Source organism: Brassica napus, chromosome C8, assembly GCF_020379485.1.
Source record: "Brassica napus cultivar Da-Ae chromosome C8, Da-Ae, whole genome shotgun sequence".
In the NCBI taxonomy this organism is placed as follows: Eukaryota; Viridiplantae; Streptophyta; class Magnoliopsida; order Brassicales; family Brassicaceae; genus Brassica; species Brassica napus.
The window spans coordinates 2,357,576-2,377,734 of record NC_063451.1 but is presented as its reverse complement, the minus strand read 5'-3'; the positions used below and the strand labels follow the sequence as shown (position 1 = coordinate 2,377,734).

General features: G+C 39.6%; 1 protein-coding gene across 2 annotated transcripts; it reads left to right on the top strand.

Annotated features, from left to right (window-relative positions):
• Positions 1-12,590: 12,590 nt before the first annotated feature.
• Positions 12,591-19,137, top strand: LOC125591432 (dof zinc finger protein DOF1.1-like). Of its 2 annotated transcripts, none has more exons than XM_048765652.1 (4): positions 12,591-12,947; positions 13,217-17,887; positions 18,049-18,595; positions 18,824-19,137. In XM_048765652.1, exons 1-2 carry the CDS (start codon positions 12,606-12,608, stop codon positions 14,222-14,224), a joined length of 1,350 nt encoding a protein of 449 aa, XP_048621609.1. In that variant the 5' UTR covers positions 12,591-12,605; the 3' UTR covers positions 14,225-17,887; positions 18,049-18,595; positions 18,824-19,137. The 2 variants fall into 2 exon arrangements, with proteins under 2 accessions (XP_048621609.1, XP_048621610.1); XM_048765653.1 differs by having other exon boundaries at positions 12,940-13,111.
• The last annotated feature ends 1,022 nt before the right edge of the window (positions 19,138-20,159 follow it).

Genomic DNA, 20,159 nt, shown 5'->3' with positions numbered 1-20,159 from the left:
AATTCATAGTATGCTTGCATGTTGCCTCGTTAAAACCTTTCAGGAAAACCCAGTGGGACAAAACCCGATAAGGAAAAAGAGTATAACAGCATACTACTCCTTCTGATGGCGGCTATACCTCTGAACCGGAAGCAAGTTGGTTGGATGGATTGAGGATGAAGGTGGAAATGGTCAAGCCGGCTTCATTGTGGTCAATGGACAAGAACTGACTGGAATGAATGGAGTCTGGAGCCTCTAATGGCTCGCTGGTGTCTTCAAGCTTTAAGTCGGCCAACTCCTGGATCAATAGTTGCTTGAATCCGGTTTGTTCCTGTGCAAGCAACTCCTGGACAGCTTTGGCAAATCCAGCTCTTATAACCCTTGAACCGGACCTAGTGGTAGGACCTTTGTGGATGATGGGAACCTCAGTTGTAGGGACTGCAACATCCCCTCCCTCTTGAACAGGTTCTGTCCTCAGAACATCTCCGTCATCTGCAATATAAGGAGACAGATCAGACACATTGAACGTTCGGGAAACTTGGAACTTACCTGGCAGCTCTAGCCGGTAGGCATTGTCATTGATTCGGTCGAGCACTCGGAATGGTCCGTCCCCCCGTGGGGATAGTTTGCTCTTCCTCTCGTCCGGGAACCTCTCTGGCCTCATATGGAGCCACACCCAGTCGCCTGGTTGGAAGATAACTTCGGTGCGTCCCTTGTTGAGTTTGATCCGGTTCCGTTCAGCCTTCTTCTCCAAAGTCTCCTTGACTTGGCGGTGCAAGTTCTTCTCAAAATCAGCCTTTTTGTCACCACTCTGGCTAACTTGCATTACTGGAGGCAGTGCGGATAGGTCCATGGGAGTCTCTGGTCTAAAGCCATACACGATCTCAAAAGGGGAGAGATTAGTAATAGAGTGCCTTGCATGGTTATAAGCAAACTCAATGAAAGGCAAACAACTCAACCAATTTCTAAGATTCTTACCCACCGTAGCCCTCAACAACTGAGAGAGTGTACGGTTTACTACCTCTGTCTGACCATCAGTCTGTGGGTGGCAAGTGGTAGAGAAAAGGAGCTTGGTTCCAAGCTTTTTCCACAAGGTCCTCCAGAAGTGACTGAGGAATTTTGTGTCTCGGTCGGACACAATGGTACGGGGCACTCCATGTAAGCGCACCACTTCCTTGAAGAAGAGATCGGCTGTTTGGCTTGCGTCATTGGTCTTAGAACACGGAATGAAATGCGCCATTTTCGAGAACCTGTCCACTACAACAAAAATAGAATCCTTGTGTTCTATCTTGGGCAAGCCCAGCACAAAGTCCATAGGCAGATCGACCCATGGTGTAATAGGAATAGGTAAAGGCATGTGTAAACCATAAGGATGCGACCTGGATTTGGTTTTGAGACAGACAGTGCACTTGGCGCAAAGGCTCTCGACGTAGCATCTCATCCGGGGCCAATAGAAGTGGTCGGACAGGACGCTCAGGGTTTTGTCTCGACCAAAATGCCCCATCAACCCGCCCCCATGAGCTTCTCGGGTCAGTAAGTCTCGCATGGAACCATGGGGGATGCACATGCGTTTCTCCTTGAAAAGAAACCCGTCCTGCTGATAGAATGGACCCATGGCTCCCTTAGCCGTGTTACTGTAAAGCTCAGAAAAATCAGGATCAGTTTCATAAGACATTTTAAGTTGTTCAAAACCCAAGATCTTAGCCTCCATGGTGGTAATGAGGGTGTGGCGCCTGGATAGAGCATCTGCCACTACGTTGTCCTTTCCTTTCTTGTACTTGATCACATAGGGAAAAGTCTCCACGAATTCCAACCACCTAGCATGCCTCTTCTTGAGTGTGGTCTGGCCCCTCAAATGCTTAAGGGTCTCATGATCTGTATGAATAATAAACTCTTTAGACAGAAGATAATGTTGCCAAGTTTCAAGTGACCTTACTAGAGCATATAGCTCTTTGTCATAGGTGGGATAATTGAGGGCGGCTCCACTCAATTTCTCACTGAAGAAAGCCACTGGCCGGCCTCCTTGGGTCAGCACGGCTCCTATCCCTGTCCCTGATGCATCACACTCAATCTCAAAAGGTTTATCAAAGTTAGGAAGAGTTAGAACCGGTGCATGTGTCAAGCTATATTTAAGCCTGTTAAAAGACTCCTCTTGGGCAGGGCCCCAAGCGAAGGTTACATTCTTCTTGATCACGGAGGTCATTGGGGCGGCAATGGTACTGAAATCCTTCACAAATCGTCGATAAAAACTGGCCAGTCCATGGAAGCTGCGGATATGTCCGATCGTGGTCGGGGTCAGCCAGTCTTGTATTGCCTTGATCTTCTCCTCATCAACCTTCAGTCCCTGTGAACTCACAACAAAGCCTAAAAATACTAACTGGTCAGTGCAGAAAACACATTTCTTAAGGTTAGCATAAAGGCCTTCTTGCCTTAAGGCTTTCAAAACCTGTTCGAGATGTTCTATGTGCTCAGTTAAAGACCTGCTGTAAATCAGGATATCATCAAAGTATACAACCACGAATTTACCAATGTAAGGTCGGAGGACCTCATTCATGAGTCTCATGAAGGTGCTAGGGGTGTTGGTAAGGCCAAACGGCATCACCAACCACTCGTATAGACCTTGCTTGGTCTTGAAGGCGGTTTTCCACTCGTCTCCTTCCTTCATGCGGACTTGGTGATAACCACTCCTGAGATCAATCTTAGAAAACACAACAGACCCACTCAGTTCATCCAACATATCATCTAATCTAGGTATAGGGTACCGATATTTGATGGTGATGTTGTTGATGGCTCGGCAGTCCACACACATGCGCCACGTCCCATCCTTCTTAGGCACTAGTAGGACCGGTACCGCACAGGGACTAAGGCTCTCGCGGATGTAGCCTTTGTCCATGAGATCTTGGACCTGCCTTTCCAGCTCCTTAGCTTCCTCAGGGTTGACACGGTATGCGGCTCGGTTTGGCAGTGGCGCGCCGGGAACAAGATCGATCTGATGTTCTATGCCACGGACAGGGGGTAAACCGGCCGGAATTTCTTCAGGGAAGATATCCTTGTAACATCCCATAAGGTCTTGTAATACGTCCGGTACTTCAGGAGCTTCTAAACCTGCAAAACAACCTTCCTTAAAGATCATTAGTAGCACATGTGCCTCACGTTGTAATGATTTAAGAACTTGTCCAGATGTCATGTAAAGGTTAGTGTTACTTACCTGGCTGGACTGTGCCATTGCCTTCTGCATGTCATGAACTTCTTGGGGGCTGAGAGGTGCTAGGCTGTGCTTCTTGTTGTTGTGGGTGAATCTATAGACGTTGGTACGTCCATGATGAAGAGTCTCCTTGTCAAACTGCCATGGCCTTCCTAGAAGTATATGGCCGGCTTGCATGGGTACAACATCACACTTGACCTGGTCATGATACTTACCAATACCGAAGGACACAACAACTTGTTCGGCAATCTTAAGTTCAGTCTCATCGTTGAGCCATTTGAGACGGTAGGGCCGAGGATGGGCAGTTTTGACTAACCCCAACTTATCAACAAGATACTTGCTAGCCACGTTAGTACAAGAACCACCATCAATGATCAAGCTACATACCTTGTGATCAATACTACACCTTGTGTGAAAGATGTTCTCCCGCTGGATGGTTTCTGGATCAAAGAGAGTGCTAAGAGCTCTCCGGGTCACTAGTAGCTCGCTTGTCTCCGGGTAGTCGGTCACTTCCTCATCCGAGATCACGGCTGTGGTCTCTGCCTCATCTTGGGATTCATACTCGCCGTCTCCCTTTAGGACCATGACTCGTTTGTTTGGGCAATCCCGGGCGTAGTGTCACTTGCCCTGACACTTATAACAAACAATGTCACGAGTACGCAAAGTTTGGGCTTGAGTCTTACCCTGCTCTGTTTTGGATGCATTAGACGATTCAGTCTGGTTTGTCTTGAACCGGCTCTCAATCTCAATCGACTTGCCCTTGTCGCCTTGCTTTGAGCCCGGTTGGGTCCAAGCAGGTTTGCTGCGGCTGGTACTGGCCGTCTTGCGCCTGATGTGCTGCTCGGCTTGTATAGCAAAGTGCAATAGATCGTTGAAGTCTTCATAATGTTGCCTCTCCACCTTGCGGGCAATGCGGTCTTGCAGCCCTTCCAGGAATTGAGACATCATTGTCTCCTCGGGCTCGTCTGTCTCAAGCTTATTTCTGAGTGCCTCGAACTCCTCAAAGTACTCCTCCACAGTCTTAGTTCCCTGCGTAAGTTTACGAAAACGTTTTAGTACATCGTGCTGGTAGTAAGATGGAATGTACCTCGCGCGAAGCTTGGTCCGCATCTCGGTCCAATTACGCGCTCTCCACACTGGTCCGGACTTAGCAACGTCTCGATCCCACCACGAAAGAGCATTGTCCGTCAGCTGGTCTGCTGCTAGGGCAACCTTCTTTGCCTCACTATATTGGTAATAGTCGAAAATGTACTCCATACGCTTCTCCCACACGATGTAGGCATCCGGATCAACCTTGCCGGCAAACGTCGGGGGGTGAAGCTTAAGCGCCTTGCCTCCCAACCAGGGCTCTTCCTCCTCTCGGTCTCGACCTCCTCTATGGTCGCGGCCTCCTCCTACTTGGGCCCAGGGTCCTCGCGCGTCCCTCCAACCTCCCCGGTTCGGCCTCTCCTCGTCCTGACTGCGCGTATCATCGGTACTGTCCGCGTCCGAGTCAGTGTCATGCGGATCCGGCTGATGCCTTCCTGGTGGCCGAGGTCCGTTGGGCCTGCCTCCCTGCCGTAGCTGAGCAAGCTCGGCGGTGATAGCCCTAAGGCTCGCCCTCAGCTCTTCATTGTCAGCTAGGAGCTGAGCGTTTATGGCCGCTTGGTCGTGACCTACGTCTCCCATAGTTCTCTGAAAAGATACTCAAAGAAAAAAATTAGAAGACAAGAGGGGGCTTGGGTCGGATACTTTAAGTATTGACCAAGCCTAAGAATGAATGCAAAAATTAATGCAAAAATCGAACCAAGTTGAAAAAGGAAAGATGGAATAATAATTTTTTTTTTTTTTTTCGAAAACTTGGAAAGAAAGTAAAACTTCTTTAATTAAATATTTTTTTTTTTTAAATGCAAGAATTGAAAACTTGGGGAACAATCCGAAAATTTGAAAAATAAGGAAAGTAAATATTTTTTTTGAAGGCAAATCGAAAACTTGGAGAACAAACCCAAAATTCAAAAATTAAGGAAAGTAATCTTGTGACGGCTAGGGTTCAGAAGAACTGAGTTTCGCAGGAAACTTCAGCTCTGATACCAAATGTTGCAGGCTGGGATCCGGGCTGCTCAAGGCTTGACTGAGGTTCACGAGTTCAGACTGGACAGGTCAAACGGATGGCCACGGGATCGGCTGGACGAGTGCGATGGGGGAAGGGGGATCGGCCGATTTGTACCTGAAACAAAAGGAAGTGATTTTTATGAGTTTTATGAAATAAAAATGATGAACATAGAGTATGTTAACTGAGAAATAAGGAACATAAACAAATATGAATTTTTATGGGTTTTATTTCTAGTGGCCGATTTCTAAAAACAAAGATGCAATGGAACAAATAAAACAAGAGAACGATAGAGATGGCTGATGGATTCAAGTTGCTGGACGTGTGTCTCTCTCAACAAGAACAGGGGATGGTTTGAAGGATAGATATGGATCCGATTCTCGCTGGACGTATGTCTCTCTCAAGATCGGACGGGAGATGAACTGGATCGAAGGACTCCACAAAGAACAATGGATCGGCTCTTTGATATGTCAGGCGGCTGCTCTCAATGGTTTCTCACAAATGAAAGACTTAGGGTTTCTTTGCTGAGCAAAAACAATTTCATAAAAGACTTAGGCCAAAAATCGCCAACTACAAAGGGGTTTATAAGGTTTATCCCTTATGAGACTCAAAGATAAAAGGCCTTAAACAGGCTGGCCAAAAATTAAGGCTGAAACAATAGCCCAAAGTCTAAACTAAATAAATTAAAACAAATTAAAATAAACCAGACATCTGGTTGTCGGTTTGAGGAAGTCCCCATCAGAATTCATAGTATGCTTGCATGTTGCCTCGTTAAAACCTTTCGGGAAAACCCAGTGGGACAAAACCCGATAAGGAAAAAGAGTACAACAGCATACTACTCCTTCTGATGGCGGCTATACCTCTGAACCGGAAGCAAGTTGGTTGGATGGATTGAGGATGAAGGTGGAAATGGTCAAGCCGGCTTCATTGTGGTCAATGGACGAGAACTGACTGGAATGAATGGAGTCTGGAGCCTCTAATGGCTCACTGGTGTCTTCAAGCTTTAAGTCGGCCAACTCCTGGATCAATAGTTGCTTGAATCCGGTTTGTTCCTGTGCAAGCAACTCCTGGACAGCTTTGGCAAATCCAGCTCTTATAACCCTTGAACCGGACCTAGTGGTAGGACCTTTGCGGATGATGGGAACCTCAGTTGTAGGGACTGCAACACAGCCAAAGATTTTATGATCTCTTGTAATGATCGCAACGCTCTCACGCGGACTAGAAATAAGATCTACTGTTTTCTCTAAACTCGTTTGTTATCTTTTCATGATTTTCGCATATATTTGGCACTTGCCGTTGGCTCTCGCAGAGATCCGGGATCTCTGGGAAATTAGGGTTTTCCTAGTTTCCTAATTTAAACGTAAATCCACAGTGCGAATTTCGGTTCCCACAGGGCTGATTTATTTAGGTTGTGTTATATATTCGTTTGGCGGCTGACTAACCAATTTTCCATGTTATCAACTCAGATTTGTCATGTCATCACTAGTCTAAGTTAAAACAGTAAAATAAGGGTCTATGTTATCTTTATTCTTCATCTTTTTTATCTATCTTCTTCATCTTATTCTTCATCTTTCTCTGAGATCTTATGGATCTGGTAATTATCGTTTCCGCAACTAGGTCTATAAACATAGATTTAAACAAAATTGAAAATCTGAGACAGATCAACTGCAGTCGTCGTCGTTTTTGATGATAATCGGTTAAAGAGAAGCTTCCTCTCCTCCAGTGTCATGTATGGCGGTCCGACATCCTGCAAGAATGCGTCCGACATCCTGTAAGAATGCTCCCTCTCTCATTGGATTTGTCGTCTTGCAGAAGAAGAAAGACTCAAAGAGAGAGATGAAGAAGCTAAGTCCTGTAAATTGTAAGAAAATGAGAGAGTTGAACAAAAAAATAAGAAAATGAGAGAAGATGAAGAAGATGATGAATTTGAAAGCTGATTTTATATGTTTGATGACTCAGATGGTGCGTCATCTGAATATGATAACTTTAGTTCATACAGTGAGTCTTCAACACATACGTTATGGCTAAATTATGCATACGTTACGGCTGAGTTATGCATACGTTACGGCTGAGTTTATAATTTTTTTATAACTTTATAGTTCTATAGTTTAGGGTTTGAAGTTCAAATTTACGAAAAGATTAAAGTTTTAATATTGTGTTCAAAAGATAAACTTTATAATTTTATAACTTTATAGTTCTATAGTTTAGGGTTCAAGATTCAAATTTAAGAAAAGATTAAAGTTTTATATTGTGTTTAGAGTTGAAGGAATGATTTTGTTCCCGCCCAAAATATGAAACATCGCGAAACAAATTACACTCGATGGCTGAGTTATAGGAACGTTACGGCTGGCTTATACTATTCAGATATGTTACGATTGAGTTATGCATACTTTACGGCTGAGTTATGCATACATTACGGCTGAGTTATAATCAAATTACAGCTGACTTATGCATACGTTACGGCTGAGTTTATAATTTTTATTATAGTTCTATAGTTTAGGGATTTTTGTTCAAATTTAAGAAAATATTAATGTTTTAGTATTGTGTTCAGAGTTGAAGGAATGAGTTTGTTCCCGCCCAAAATATTTTGTTCCCGCCCAAAATACGAAACACCGCGAAACAAATTGCACTCGACGACTGAATTATAGGAACGTTACGACTGGCTTATACCATTCAAGAGACAAATCAGTCGCACAAACAACATATATCTAAAAACTCAAAAATCTGAGACAAATCTATAGCAGTGGTTGTCGTCTTAGATCATGGTCGGTTAGAGAAGAACCTTTCTCTCTTCCAGTGTCATGTATGGTGATCTGACATCCTGCTGCTTCCTCTCTCATCGGATTCGTCGTTTTGTAGAAGAAGAAAACGTTAAAGAAAGAGAGATGAGGAGGCTAAGTTCCGTCAATTGTAAGAAAATGAAGGCTATAGTTTAGTGATTGTAAGAGAACATATATAAGTGAACATATATCAACTGAATTTGAGTTTAGGGTGTATTTGTATAAGTGATTGTAAGAGAACATATATCTCAAGTTCAAATTAAAGTCTCAACTTGAAAATTCAAGAAACTATACATATTCAGTTGATTTATATTCACATCATATTGATAAGATGATCTTCAATATAACTTTTTAAAGTACTTGAATTCAGTTTTTCGATTTTAGGGTATGTTTGGGATATGACTGAATCATCTAAACGACACAACTGAGTTATATAAACGATACGGCTGAGTTATCTAAACGACACAGCTGAGTTATATAAACGATACGACGATTTGGGATAAGACGCTTGCGGGGACGATTTCAGAGTTGAAGGAATGATTTTGTTCCCGCCCAAAATATGAAACGTCACGGAAAAAAATACACTTGACGGCTGACTTATAGGGCTGACTTATAGGAACGTTATGGTTGACTTATACCATTCAGATATATTACGGTTGAATTATGCATACTATACAGCTGAGTTATGCATACGTTACGGCTGAGTTTAATTCTAAACCAACTCTAATCTAAAACCTAGAAACAAAAAAGCTTGCAGCCGTCATCAACAAAATCTAAACCTAACTAAATCACTGTGTGTTTCTTCCACATCACGAGGCCGCAAGGTCATTATTGTCTTCTTCCTTCGCCGCTGCAGTCCCATTACCACGAGAGCTCCAACGTCTTCAAGTCACATAACGGTTTTGTTACCTCCTCCACCACCAAGCTCCTCTGCCTTGTCCACCTTCCAGTAACAAGAACAAATTCAAAACATAGAGAAAGAGCGAGAGAGATTGAAAGAGAGAGAGGTGACCAGTGTGGTGACAAGCGGTGGTGGTGGCGACTACGGTGAAGACGGAGACCAGCAAAGATGGATCTGAGAAACGGCAACAAGGATGACGTCGGCGAGTATAGATGGCGACGACGACGAGCTCAATATCCATGACGACGGCGAAGACCAGTCTTCTTCGAACTTTTTTCTTCTTCTCCAGCAATCGTCTTTTCTTCTTTGACGTTTCTTCTTCTCTCACTTCTAAGATTTACAAACCAAATATACTAAGGCATAAGAAATGAATGATGATGTATGAATCTCTCTTGTTTACAAGACATAAAGTGAGAGAGATGAAGAAGATCTGGGACTGTGAAGAACTCCCGAAGGAAAGAAAATAGGAGAAGGAGACGTCAAGTAGAAGAGAGAAAGTGAAGAAAAAAAAAGCATTTTAGACCATTAGATCAAAACTAATCAATGGTCAAGAATTGTAATCCTTGTTACTAAAAAAACTAACCGATGAGAAATAAGTTAGAAGATAACCCCAAGATGGATTTGTAACCCTTAGATTAAAACAATCAATGATTAATGTTTTAATTTTTATGGTTAAAATTATATTTTATATTAAACTGTGCTTTTGATAAAGTTTTAAATTTTAAAACTTGGATTTTATTATGTTGATTTTTTGAGGTGTGGTTTAAATATGAAGTTTTAAGTTTAGGGTATATAATTGAGTGAGTTTAGGGTTTGGTATATAGTGTTTTGGGTTTCGTTTAACATTTAAGATTATATTTTTAAATAAAAAAAATATTAGAGTTTTAACATTTGTAGTTAGAATTTATCGTATATGATTAATTAAATTTTGTTTAAAGTTTGAAGTTTAATGTTTTATGGTATAGGTCAAAGCATGTGGTTTAGGGTTTAGGGTTAAAGGTTCGAATTAGATATGATTTGAGGTAATGTTTTGAAAATATTTAAATTTATAATTTTATATTTAATATTTTTAGTTTAAATTTTAAAATATTATAAAATATTATAATTTTATATTAAAAATATTGAACCCTTAGACTAAAATCAATCAATGGTCATGAAAAAATCAATATAAATTTCAATTTTAGTTCTTTTCAATTTTTTTTAAAAAACTGCTTAAATTTAAAGAATATAGTTACGGGTTAAATCAAGATTTAAAATGGAATTCTAAATTAAAGATTTTTTTTAAAAATGATTAAAATTTGAGTTTAACTCTAAACTATAAACCTAAACCTTAAACTTTAAATAATAAAAATATATCGGATTTAATGTTTAAAGATAAACTTTATAATTCTATAGTTTAGGATTTGAGGTTTAGATTTAAGAAAATATTAAAGTTAGAGTCTTGTAAGTAAGAATTGTATAAGTGATTGTAAGAGAACATATATCTCAAGATCAAGTTAAAGTATCAACTTCAAGAAACTATACACATTCAGTTGATTTATATTCACTTGATATTGATAAGATGATCTTCAATATAACTTCTTAAAATACTTGAATTCAGTTTTCCGATTTTAGGGTATGTTTGAGGTATTGCTGATTTATATAAACGATACGGCTGAGTTATCTAAACGATACGGCTGAGTTATCTAAACGATACGGCTGAGCTATCTAAACATTTTCTGATTTTAGGGTATGTTTGAGGTATGGCTGAGTTATGTAAATGACACGGCTGAGATATATAAACGACACGACTGAGTAGTGAAAAGATAGCATACATCAAACACAAAATACATGGGGGAGTTATGTTTTTTTACATAGAAAACCAAAAATACAGGTTTTCTGCACCATTCCGGTGATAACTCGTCCATGTATCCAAGCTTCAATGAACTCCTATGTGTCGTCTCTGCTGAATACGTCACTTCTTTTCGTCTCCTTCATTCTCTTTTTGTTCAATTTTCTCTTTCACTCAGATCTGAAAAAAAATAGATTATCCAAATATGGGTATGAAATCACAAACACACTTAATTAAATACATCCCACAATTGCCGATCTGGGTGTTTTTTTGAATGTATTTGTTTTTTCTCTTCGTGCACACTTCTTATAGCTAGGTTTTCGGAGATTAGCGGGAAGTAACTCAGCCACAAATGCATATATAAACCAGCCGTAAAAGAAAAGTAACTCAGCCACAACATAAATTAAAACTCAGCCACAAACTCGAAAAACGCAGTAGAGAAGATGATTTCGGGCGATTGCAGCGAAAAATATTTCGTAGAAACGATTGGAGACGACGATTTCAGGGAAGACGATATCGGAGAAGACAAGACAAAGAGTTAGTTCGAGAAAGAGGGAGTAAACACGATGTCGATGACGATTTCAGGAAAGAGGCGGTTAGAGTTCATTTAGTTATTCGACGAAGTTGTGCTGTATTGTTGTGTTTTTTTTTTCAACGTTGTATAATTAAAGAGATGATTGATTGTTCTCCATTGTTGATGTGTATATTTAATTAATGATGTAGATTTAATGTTTAAAAATAATTTCAATTAAAAAAATTAACCAAAAATCCTTATTGTCATTTACGCTCTATTAATAAACCAACTTTTCTATAACATTCTAGTAATTTTCTATTTAATAAATGCAGATATATTTACACTCCTCGCTGTATAAATAGACAAGATCCCACCAAAAGTGTAATAGAGAATGATGATGATGTGCTTTAGATGTGGCATATGGGGCTCGGCATATAAATTATAGAGATGTCATATATCTTATTTCTCTTGTTAGTTATACATGCACTTAAAATTCCTCAAAAACAAAAAGTCAAGAGATAACTCCCAACTTATTTATTTCTGTAATAAACTAACAATTTTAGTTCCAAATAGACCTTGAAAATTCCACAAAACTTAGGTTATGAGAGATCATATATCATTCATTTTAATATTGTTTATACGAATTTAAGAGCTCGTCCTAAACCTATAATTTTTGTTTTTGGAATTTTAGAATTCGGGTGATGATTTTTGAAAAATAAGAAGAAAATATTGTATTTTTACTGGAAAAGAAGCAAAAAAATGGGATCCTTTTTTTTAAAGGGCATGTTTTTTGGGATTCTTCTTGAACCTTGATAGATGTTCGATGATATTCATTTAATTTTGACAATGATAATTACCCTTCTCTGTATAAACAGCTTATTTTTCAAGAGGGGCATTTAGTCACGAGAAACAAACATATAAGAACATATGCTTTTACTTGTCTACAAAACATTGTATGACTCTTTTATTTATGAATCAAAACCTTTGACCCAAAAAAAAAAGAACATATGCTTTTACTTGTCTACAAAATTGAATTAGTTTTCCAAGCAATACTCTATTATTTGGCTTCACTAATTAAAAGCTCAAATTACTAGGTTTCAACATGTCTAATTCGATTTATCTCTAGCGAGGAGAAAATAGTTGGATAATCTTTTCATGCAACTTTTTGGTATTAGTTTCAAAAAATTTCTTCCCTATATTTATATTTATTCCAGACTCCAGAGACGTCTGGGAGAGGAGCCTTATAGGCGAAGAAATGTCCCCACTCAAACCCTAAAAAGTTGAATCACATATAAAAATTACAAAGATGATTATAGACGCGTATACGCAGGATATGGGAATGGGAATTATACAAATGTATAGAATCATAAAAAGGACCGAAACTCCTTTTCTTTTTCTCGTTAAAAAAAGCATTTCCTTCTCTTTATTTTGTCTTTGTTCTCCTTCTCTCTTCTCACTATCCTCTTTGATTCTGTGCTCTCTTCACGTTTCTCTTTGGTCGTCTGGTTTCCTATCTTTCGTTTTGCCCCTTTATTTTTTTTTGATTCCCCACCAAGTTTCCCCTAAAAATCCATCAAACTTTATTAAAGAAGGAAGAAATAATAAAGGGTATAGAAGAACAATGGTTTTCTCATCCAATTGGTCACAGGTTTCAATTCTTTGATCTTCCATTACTAATGTTCTCTCTTAAATTCGTCATTGATATTTTAATTTGATTCGTTTTAGAAATAATTTTGATTCATTTCCAAAAGATATTCTTATTCTCATCTTCTTTTCTGTAACCCGCTTTGTTTAAAATTCAACATATATATGGTATTTCTTGCTTTTCAAATACAAATGATACCAGTGTTGAATTGAGTTTTCTCGGTTCTTTTTTTTTTTATTTTCATTTCATTGATTTTTTTTTCTTTTTTTCAGCCTACGAATTCAAACCATCATCAGCATCAGCTTCACGAGAATGGAAGTTTAGTGAGCGGCCACGGACTACTTTCTCAACAACTTCCACCTTGCCCACCAAACCCTAACCCTAACAACCACTATGCTGCTGTCGCCAGTGGTCTTCCGGCGAGGCTTGGTGGATCCATGGCTGAGAGAGCGAGGCAGGCCAAAGCTCCTCCACCTGAGGGGGCCCTAAAGTGTCCTCGATGCGACTCCATCAACACTAAGTTCTGTTACTACAACAATTACAACCTTACTCAGCCTCGTTACTTCTGCAAGGCTTGCCGCCGCTACTGGACACGTGGCGGCGCCCTGAGGAACGTCCCCGTGGGTGGTGGCTGCCGGAAGAATAGCAAAAAGGGTAAAAATGGCAACTCAAAATCTTCATCTTCGTTGTCCAAACAGTCTTCTTCCACGGTCAACGATCCAAGTTCCAACTCAGGACAGCTAAGGACAAACTATCAGTTCCCGTTTTTACCAACTCTTCACAATCTCACTCAACTAGGAGGTATCGGTTTGAATTTAGCTGCCACTAATGGCAACAACCAAGGCCACGAGATTGGTTCGAGTTTGATGAACGATCTAGGGTTTCTTCATGTCGGAAATGGACGAAACATAGCAGCTCCGATTAGTGGAAACATTCATGACAACAACAATAACGGTGCAAGCAGCCTAATGGGCCACTTCAGTCTCTTCGATCCAACGACGGGGCTACACGCTTTCCAGAACGGTGGAAATATCGTAAACAACGTCGGAATATCTTTTTCATCTACTTCCATGGTTGATTCTAGGGCTTACCAGGCTGCCCCAGTGAAGATGGAAGAACAACCCGGTTTGGTTAACTTGTCTAGACCGGTTTCCGGTTTGGTTAACTTGTCTAGACCGGTTTCCGGTTTGACTTCTCCTGGGAACTTAACAAACCAGTACCTTTGGAACAGTTCAGATTTCTCGGGTCCTTCTTCTAACGATCACCACCAACTCTTGTGAGATTTAGTGTATCTGTTGGATCGTTAATATTAATGTATGTTACGACGAAACGGTCATGATCAAATGCATGCAGAGTACGTGTGTGGGACAATAATGGTGGAGACGTATTCTGATACGTACAAACTAAAAGGTATCGCAATCAGAGTTTGTGGTTCTTCAATTTAAGATCGATACTTATGTATAATCAGGTGAGTCATTTGTTTTGTATTATGTGGTTTCATGGTAAGTCTGATTCTGAAGTTGCTATGTCTCTCAACGAATTCGTGTCGTGTGTGTAGTGTAACTGTCCAATTTTTATACGTTTTTAAACTAAATCTCATGGAATATATAATGTTTTCAGCTATAATCATTTTATACTCGATTTCCGTTTATGGCTATATATAGTATATAGGTTTGCCTCATCCCAAAGCGAGTAGTGAACACTACTATAATGATTTATCGTTTATTGATTATAATTAAGAAAGTCTTATAATAATACAGTAAAAGCTAAGGATAATTCATAAAAGTAAAAAAAAGGTTGCTGACAAAGGAACTGATCATGCAAATCTGTGTCTCTCTGGATGCTACGTTGTAAAACTTCCGGAATACGAGGGGAAGTTTCTCTCAAGTCTTTCTTCCCACCAAACCTCAGTCTCCTCAACCTGACCGTCTGAACCTCGTCTCCGGTGGCCGGCGGTGGTCGTTAGTCGTCGGTCACCACCCCAAATCGCTCCCTCCATCCAACCTCACCCCTATCGAGCTCTGTTTTCTCCACCTCCTCCTTGCTTCATCACCTCTGGTTTTTCGTTAGGATAGTGGCCGGATCCGGCGAATCAAACCGGTTTCTGGGTGTGTACCCAGCCTCCCTGGAGTGATGGCGAGGTCGTGGATGTTCAGAACTCTTCAGGAGGCACCGTTTAGAAAGTAGATCTAGGGTTTGGCTCTCGGTGGATCTGGGTCAGTTTCACCTTGGAGGGTTCGCCGGAGCTTCAGTGTGTCGCTGCCGCTGCGTCTCTGGTCAGCCTTGCTGCCTCCTCTGTCTACCCCTGTCTCTGTCTTCGGTTGCTCTAGCTAGAACTTTTCCGTGTAGATCTTCGGGTCTAAGACGAAAAGCAATGTTTTGAGGGCTTCGCCGGAGACTTCTTTTCCGTTATGTCTTCACAACAACTACCATGGCGTCGGATGGTCTCGGATCCTTAGGTGGTTCGAGATAGCTCAGGGATTTCAGTTCTCTGCTTTGTCTCTGCCTTCTGTTGGGTTCCCTCATCTTTTTGCATGTTGATGGGAGCTCAAACCTCCCCCGATTTCAAAGTTTCAGAAAGAATTTGACTTCCACTTCCTGCCCTTTTCGAAGCTAAGCTGCCAGATCTTTCAGTGCTCTGCTTGTTTGCCGGGACCGGAGTCGAGCCGTATAACCTCCGCTTCCGCCAGCCTGTATCTCACTCGTGCTTATCTGCTGGCGTCTTCGCTTCGGTTTGGATTTCTCAGAGAGTTGGTCTTGTCGTTTTCTGGAGTAAGCTTCGTCTGGAGTGGACTTCGCTAGTTGTGATGGCCGGACCAGGACTTAGTCAACCCTGCTTTGCCTGTCCTCCTTTTGGAGTCGCCTTTGGGATGGTCTGCGGTGCCTCGGACTGTTCTCCGGTTGTGAACTCTAATGACCGCCTCTCTTGTTACAGGTTTCCGGTTGCAAGATCATGTTGTGGTCTCCTGATACTTAATGGTTGCTAGAAATTCGTACTCTGCAAAGCTTTAGTCATGTCTCTAGAGAGTGTGGCTAAACCTTGGTTTGTTTTAAAGAGTCTTTTTTACCTTTTTTTGTGGCTATCTCTAACACATTTGCTTTAACTAGCGCTTTAGATTTCTAGGATTTGATTTCTTCAAACTCTTGTAATCTCTCTGTGTCATTACCAGTTAATGAAATTAACATACTTAACAAAAAAAAAAAAAAAACTTCCGGAATACTCTTTTTCTCATATTTTTAGGAGCTTCCTTTTCTTTTACAGTCTTCTTGTACGAATCTGTGTGTCAGACTGTCTTGTGTGGGTGCATGATCCTCTATTGATATTCGTTAACCAAATATATGTAAACATGTATAAAATTTCTGCATGGATAAAAGCATATTTACGTATAGTTTTTTCATACTGTTAAAAAAAAGTATAATTGCCAGATCTCCATATATCAACGTTGTTTTTTTGGGACAAAATATACGGTGTTGTTATACACACATACGACAGACTCAAGGTGAGACCAACCTAGTTTATATATAGATTCTATAATTTTATTGTTCTATAAAGAATTGTTAACTATGAATTGCATTTTAATTGACTACTCATAGTTTTTTTTTCTTGTTGAACAAAACTACTTATAGTTGGCTTACTGTAATCTGTCTCGGATCACAGTGAGTCAAATGTGACAAGCTTGGCGTCTAATTTACTATGGATATTGCATTTGAAGAAAAATATCTTGAACTTAGTAGCTAGTATGCAACGAAAACAATAATTTACCAATGATACAAGATATGAAACGATAAGAAAAATGTGGAGAAAACGTTAAACAAAGATTGACACGGAAAACAATGCGTGCTGATATTTTTATGTCCTGAGCATGACCCCCCAACTTTTATATTCCCACTTAACGGTAGGGTTAAATCATTCGAAATGCTTTTTTGACTCTACCCTTTTTATTGTACTGACTTGTTTTCCCAAATTTAAATGTGCGTATCCAATAACTAGTGTGTATTTTAATTGAATTGAAACACTGTTCCTCTTGTATGATAATTATGCAGTAGGAGAACCAAAAACAAAACCAAATAGTTAGTACAGATAGACAAACGCTAACCTGACTGCTGCATGGAACAAGCGGTCAATGAATTTTGTGGGACGTTAATTGATTGTTGATGTTGACCCAACGCCACTGAAATGGACTGATTCTTTCTCCTACGAACAAAACGAACTGTAGTAGTCAAACTTCGTTGGAACATCTTTCTTTTATATGGTGTGATTGAACTAATTTAATGACATCAAAGGGATAGAAAATTGGTTTCTTTCTCTATTAAAATTAGAAGATTTAGTTAAAATTTGTGGTAGCAGTCAAAAAGCCAGCCCAAAAGGGTAAAAACTAAGAGCATCATTATCGCCGTGCCTTAAGAGCAAGATTAACGCTGAAACCCACATGAGATTTATTTTATTTTTTTATTTTTTATTTTTTTTGTCTGAGTAAAAAAAAAAGAAAAAATTAAAGACCAACCAATTGCGAGCCGTCACGTGTCAGTGGGGCCCGCAAACAGATCAAAAACTCACCAAACAGCGATCTTTATTTTGACTTTCATGTAACCGATTTTTTTCTTTTTTGTGGCTCCCCAACCTAAAAACCCCGCTAAAAACTCATTTCCCCTCCGGATAATCCTGGACGTCTCTTGAAGTATTTTGGATTAAAAAATAAATAAAAAAAATACATAATTATAGAAGAATGTGTCTTAATTCGGGTCAGGAAGGAAGAGGCGTTTCTTGTTGATACGCGTAAGCGTTTGAGAGGTCAGAGTGTTTCTCTCTCTCTCTCGGGAAAGTTCTCTCCCGGTTGGAACCTCCAATCCGAAGACGGCACGAAGAGAAGAGATGAAGCTGCGGAGGAGACGATAAGCTGCAGAGGAGAGATGAGACGAAGCTGCGGAGGAGAGAGCTTCGGGTATGCGAATCGTTTCTTCCTCTTTTTAACTTTATAGATCTTGAATTTTGATTCTGTTTGATTCGATCTGTGGTACGTCAATTTCGAATTGGCCATCTTTTTTGCGTCAATTGTTTGGAAATTTTAGTCACTAGTGGGTTTTTGATTTTCTTTTAATTAAGATGGATGAGGTGCTTGCATCTGTTGCTGAGACGATCAAGAACTTTGCGGTGGACATCACCGGTAGTTGAGCCCTGAAACCTCAACCCCAGTCTCATCCATATCTCCATCATCCCCGAGCTCTCCGAGTTCCCCATCTTGCTTCCAGAGCTCTGACGCATGGCCGCACGCTTCTGGAACAGAGTAGGCTGCGCACCAGACGATGCCAACACCTCTAGAGGCTTCAGAACTTTCGGTCTGCTCTCGCTCGACTCCCAAACCCCTTCCAGCTCCACCCACCTCCGCCGCCGCATAAGGGCGGTGGGTTGTTGTTTTCCGGCGGTAGAAGCGACCGAGCAGATAAGAAGTCAGGGACGGAGCTTCCCAGCTGCAGCATCTGGAGATCTTGTGGATGTGGTTGGTTATTACTGAACCAATCACCACCACTTTCAAGCATAGGTTCCACACTTCAACACCATGTACGAGCTCTACGATCCTTCGACGGTGATGTTCTTCTTTAGGAGAAACATCAAGTAAAACCAAATTTCCTCCATCGGGTCACGCTTTAAGGTATGGTGATTGATAATTAGTTTCTCTTCTCTCTCTGGAACATGTGTCCTCTGTGCTCTTTCTTCTAAATCTGCTATATGCTATATTCTCCAGTTCAGTAGATATTCAAGGAAATTTGATTTGTTCCTTAAGATATCATTTTCGTTTTGAGTGTACTTCATGTTAGATCGACAGGAAAAAGTAACCTTTTATTGATGAAAATGAACTTTTTTGTTTGTTTCTGATCAGGTTGGTCATCTTGGGGAAGAGTATCAGGAATGGCTTCCAGTTGTCTGCTACGTTCTTTCAATCTCCGCGAGGAAGGGACTGACATTTCCCCGGATCGGTTTAATAGTTGCCTTTGCCGTACTCATCTGGACACTGCTCGAGTACACGCTTTCATCGCTTCCTTTTCCACATAGAAACCAAGAGCTATTGGTTAGTTCAATATCATTGATCAATTTGAAGTTTTTTTATTGTGCATTGTGGTAAAATTTGTTGTAATGAAAGTGTTTTATAATTTTTTTTTAAGAGCCCATAATCAAGAGACTTGCATTAAACCATTTAAATGTTCAAATCTCTTTTTAAGTCTTTTAACTCACTTTTACACTTTAAAAACTATTAAAAATTAATTAAGAGACCTTTTAAGGGGTTTTGGGATAATGATGCTCTAAAACTGGACAGCTAACCTAAGGTAAAAAAGGTTAAAAGTCAAACATTGTGAAATTAAGTGTGGAGACTTAAGATAAGAAATGAATACAAAGGACATGAAGTTCCATAAAACATAAAATTACAAATTTAATGAAAATTTCCATGAAGTGCAAGAAACATTACATACAAAACAAATGAAAATTTCCATGAAGTGCAAGAAACATTACATACAAAACAAGAGACACTAGGTAATAACCTACGCCTTGCGCGGAATATGATTATTAGTTTCGTTTTTTTTAATAAAAATATATTAAATCTGTTTAATCTGGATATTGGTTCGTTTTAAGTGTTTTTTTTTTGCTTTTAATCTTCTAAAATATAACTATTATTTTAAATTAATAATCATTTTAATTTATTCGGTTATGTTTGATTTTTTGGTTTATTTCCGGTAAAAATAAAAAATTAATATTATTTATTTATTTTCATGTTATGAATTTTAGATAGTCGTCATGTCGAACGAATAGTTTTATATTATAGTTTCTAAATAGGTAATAGTTTAAGAAAAATAAAAAAAAAATTATTAAGACAAATCATTTCACTACAATTTGGTCGGTAGTGAAAGAAACATTAAGAAAATATATTTCAACTTTCAAAAAAATTAGATACTTCAATTGTGGTGAATACTTAGTTACAAGGTGCTCACATCAAGGTGCACATGTATGTGTATGTAAAAAGTATATAAAAATAGTTGACATATATATAAATATATTGTTAATTAATATTAAATGACATTTTTGTTCAAAATAATACATGAAAAATAAAATTAAAATTAATTTAAAATAAAAAAGGCTTTGACATTAGTCATTTTTTACATATAAAGAAAATAAAATTGTATTCGTAAATAGGGGTGGGTACAAATCGAATATCTGGGTAT

Bases quoted from the DNA above. Each gene is read 5' to 3' on its own strand.
- LOC125591432 (XM_048765652.1), top strand. From the start codon at position 12,606: ATGATTATAGACGCGTATACGCAGGATATGGGAATGGGAATTATACAA. The intron at 12,948-13,216 runs GTTTCAATTCTT...TCTTTTTTTCAG, and splicing joins TCTCATCCAATTGGTCACAG to CCTACGAATTCAAACCATCA.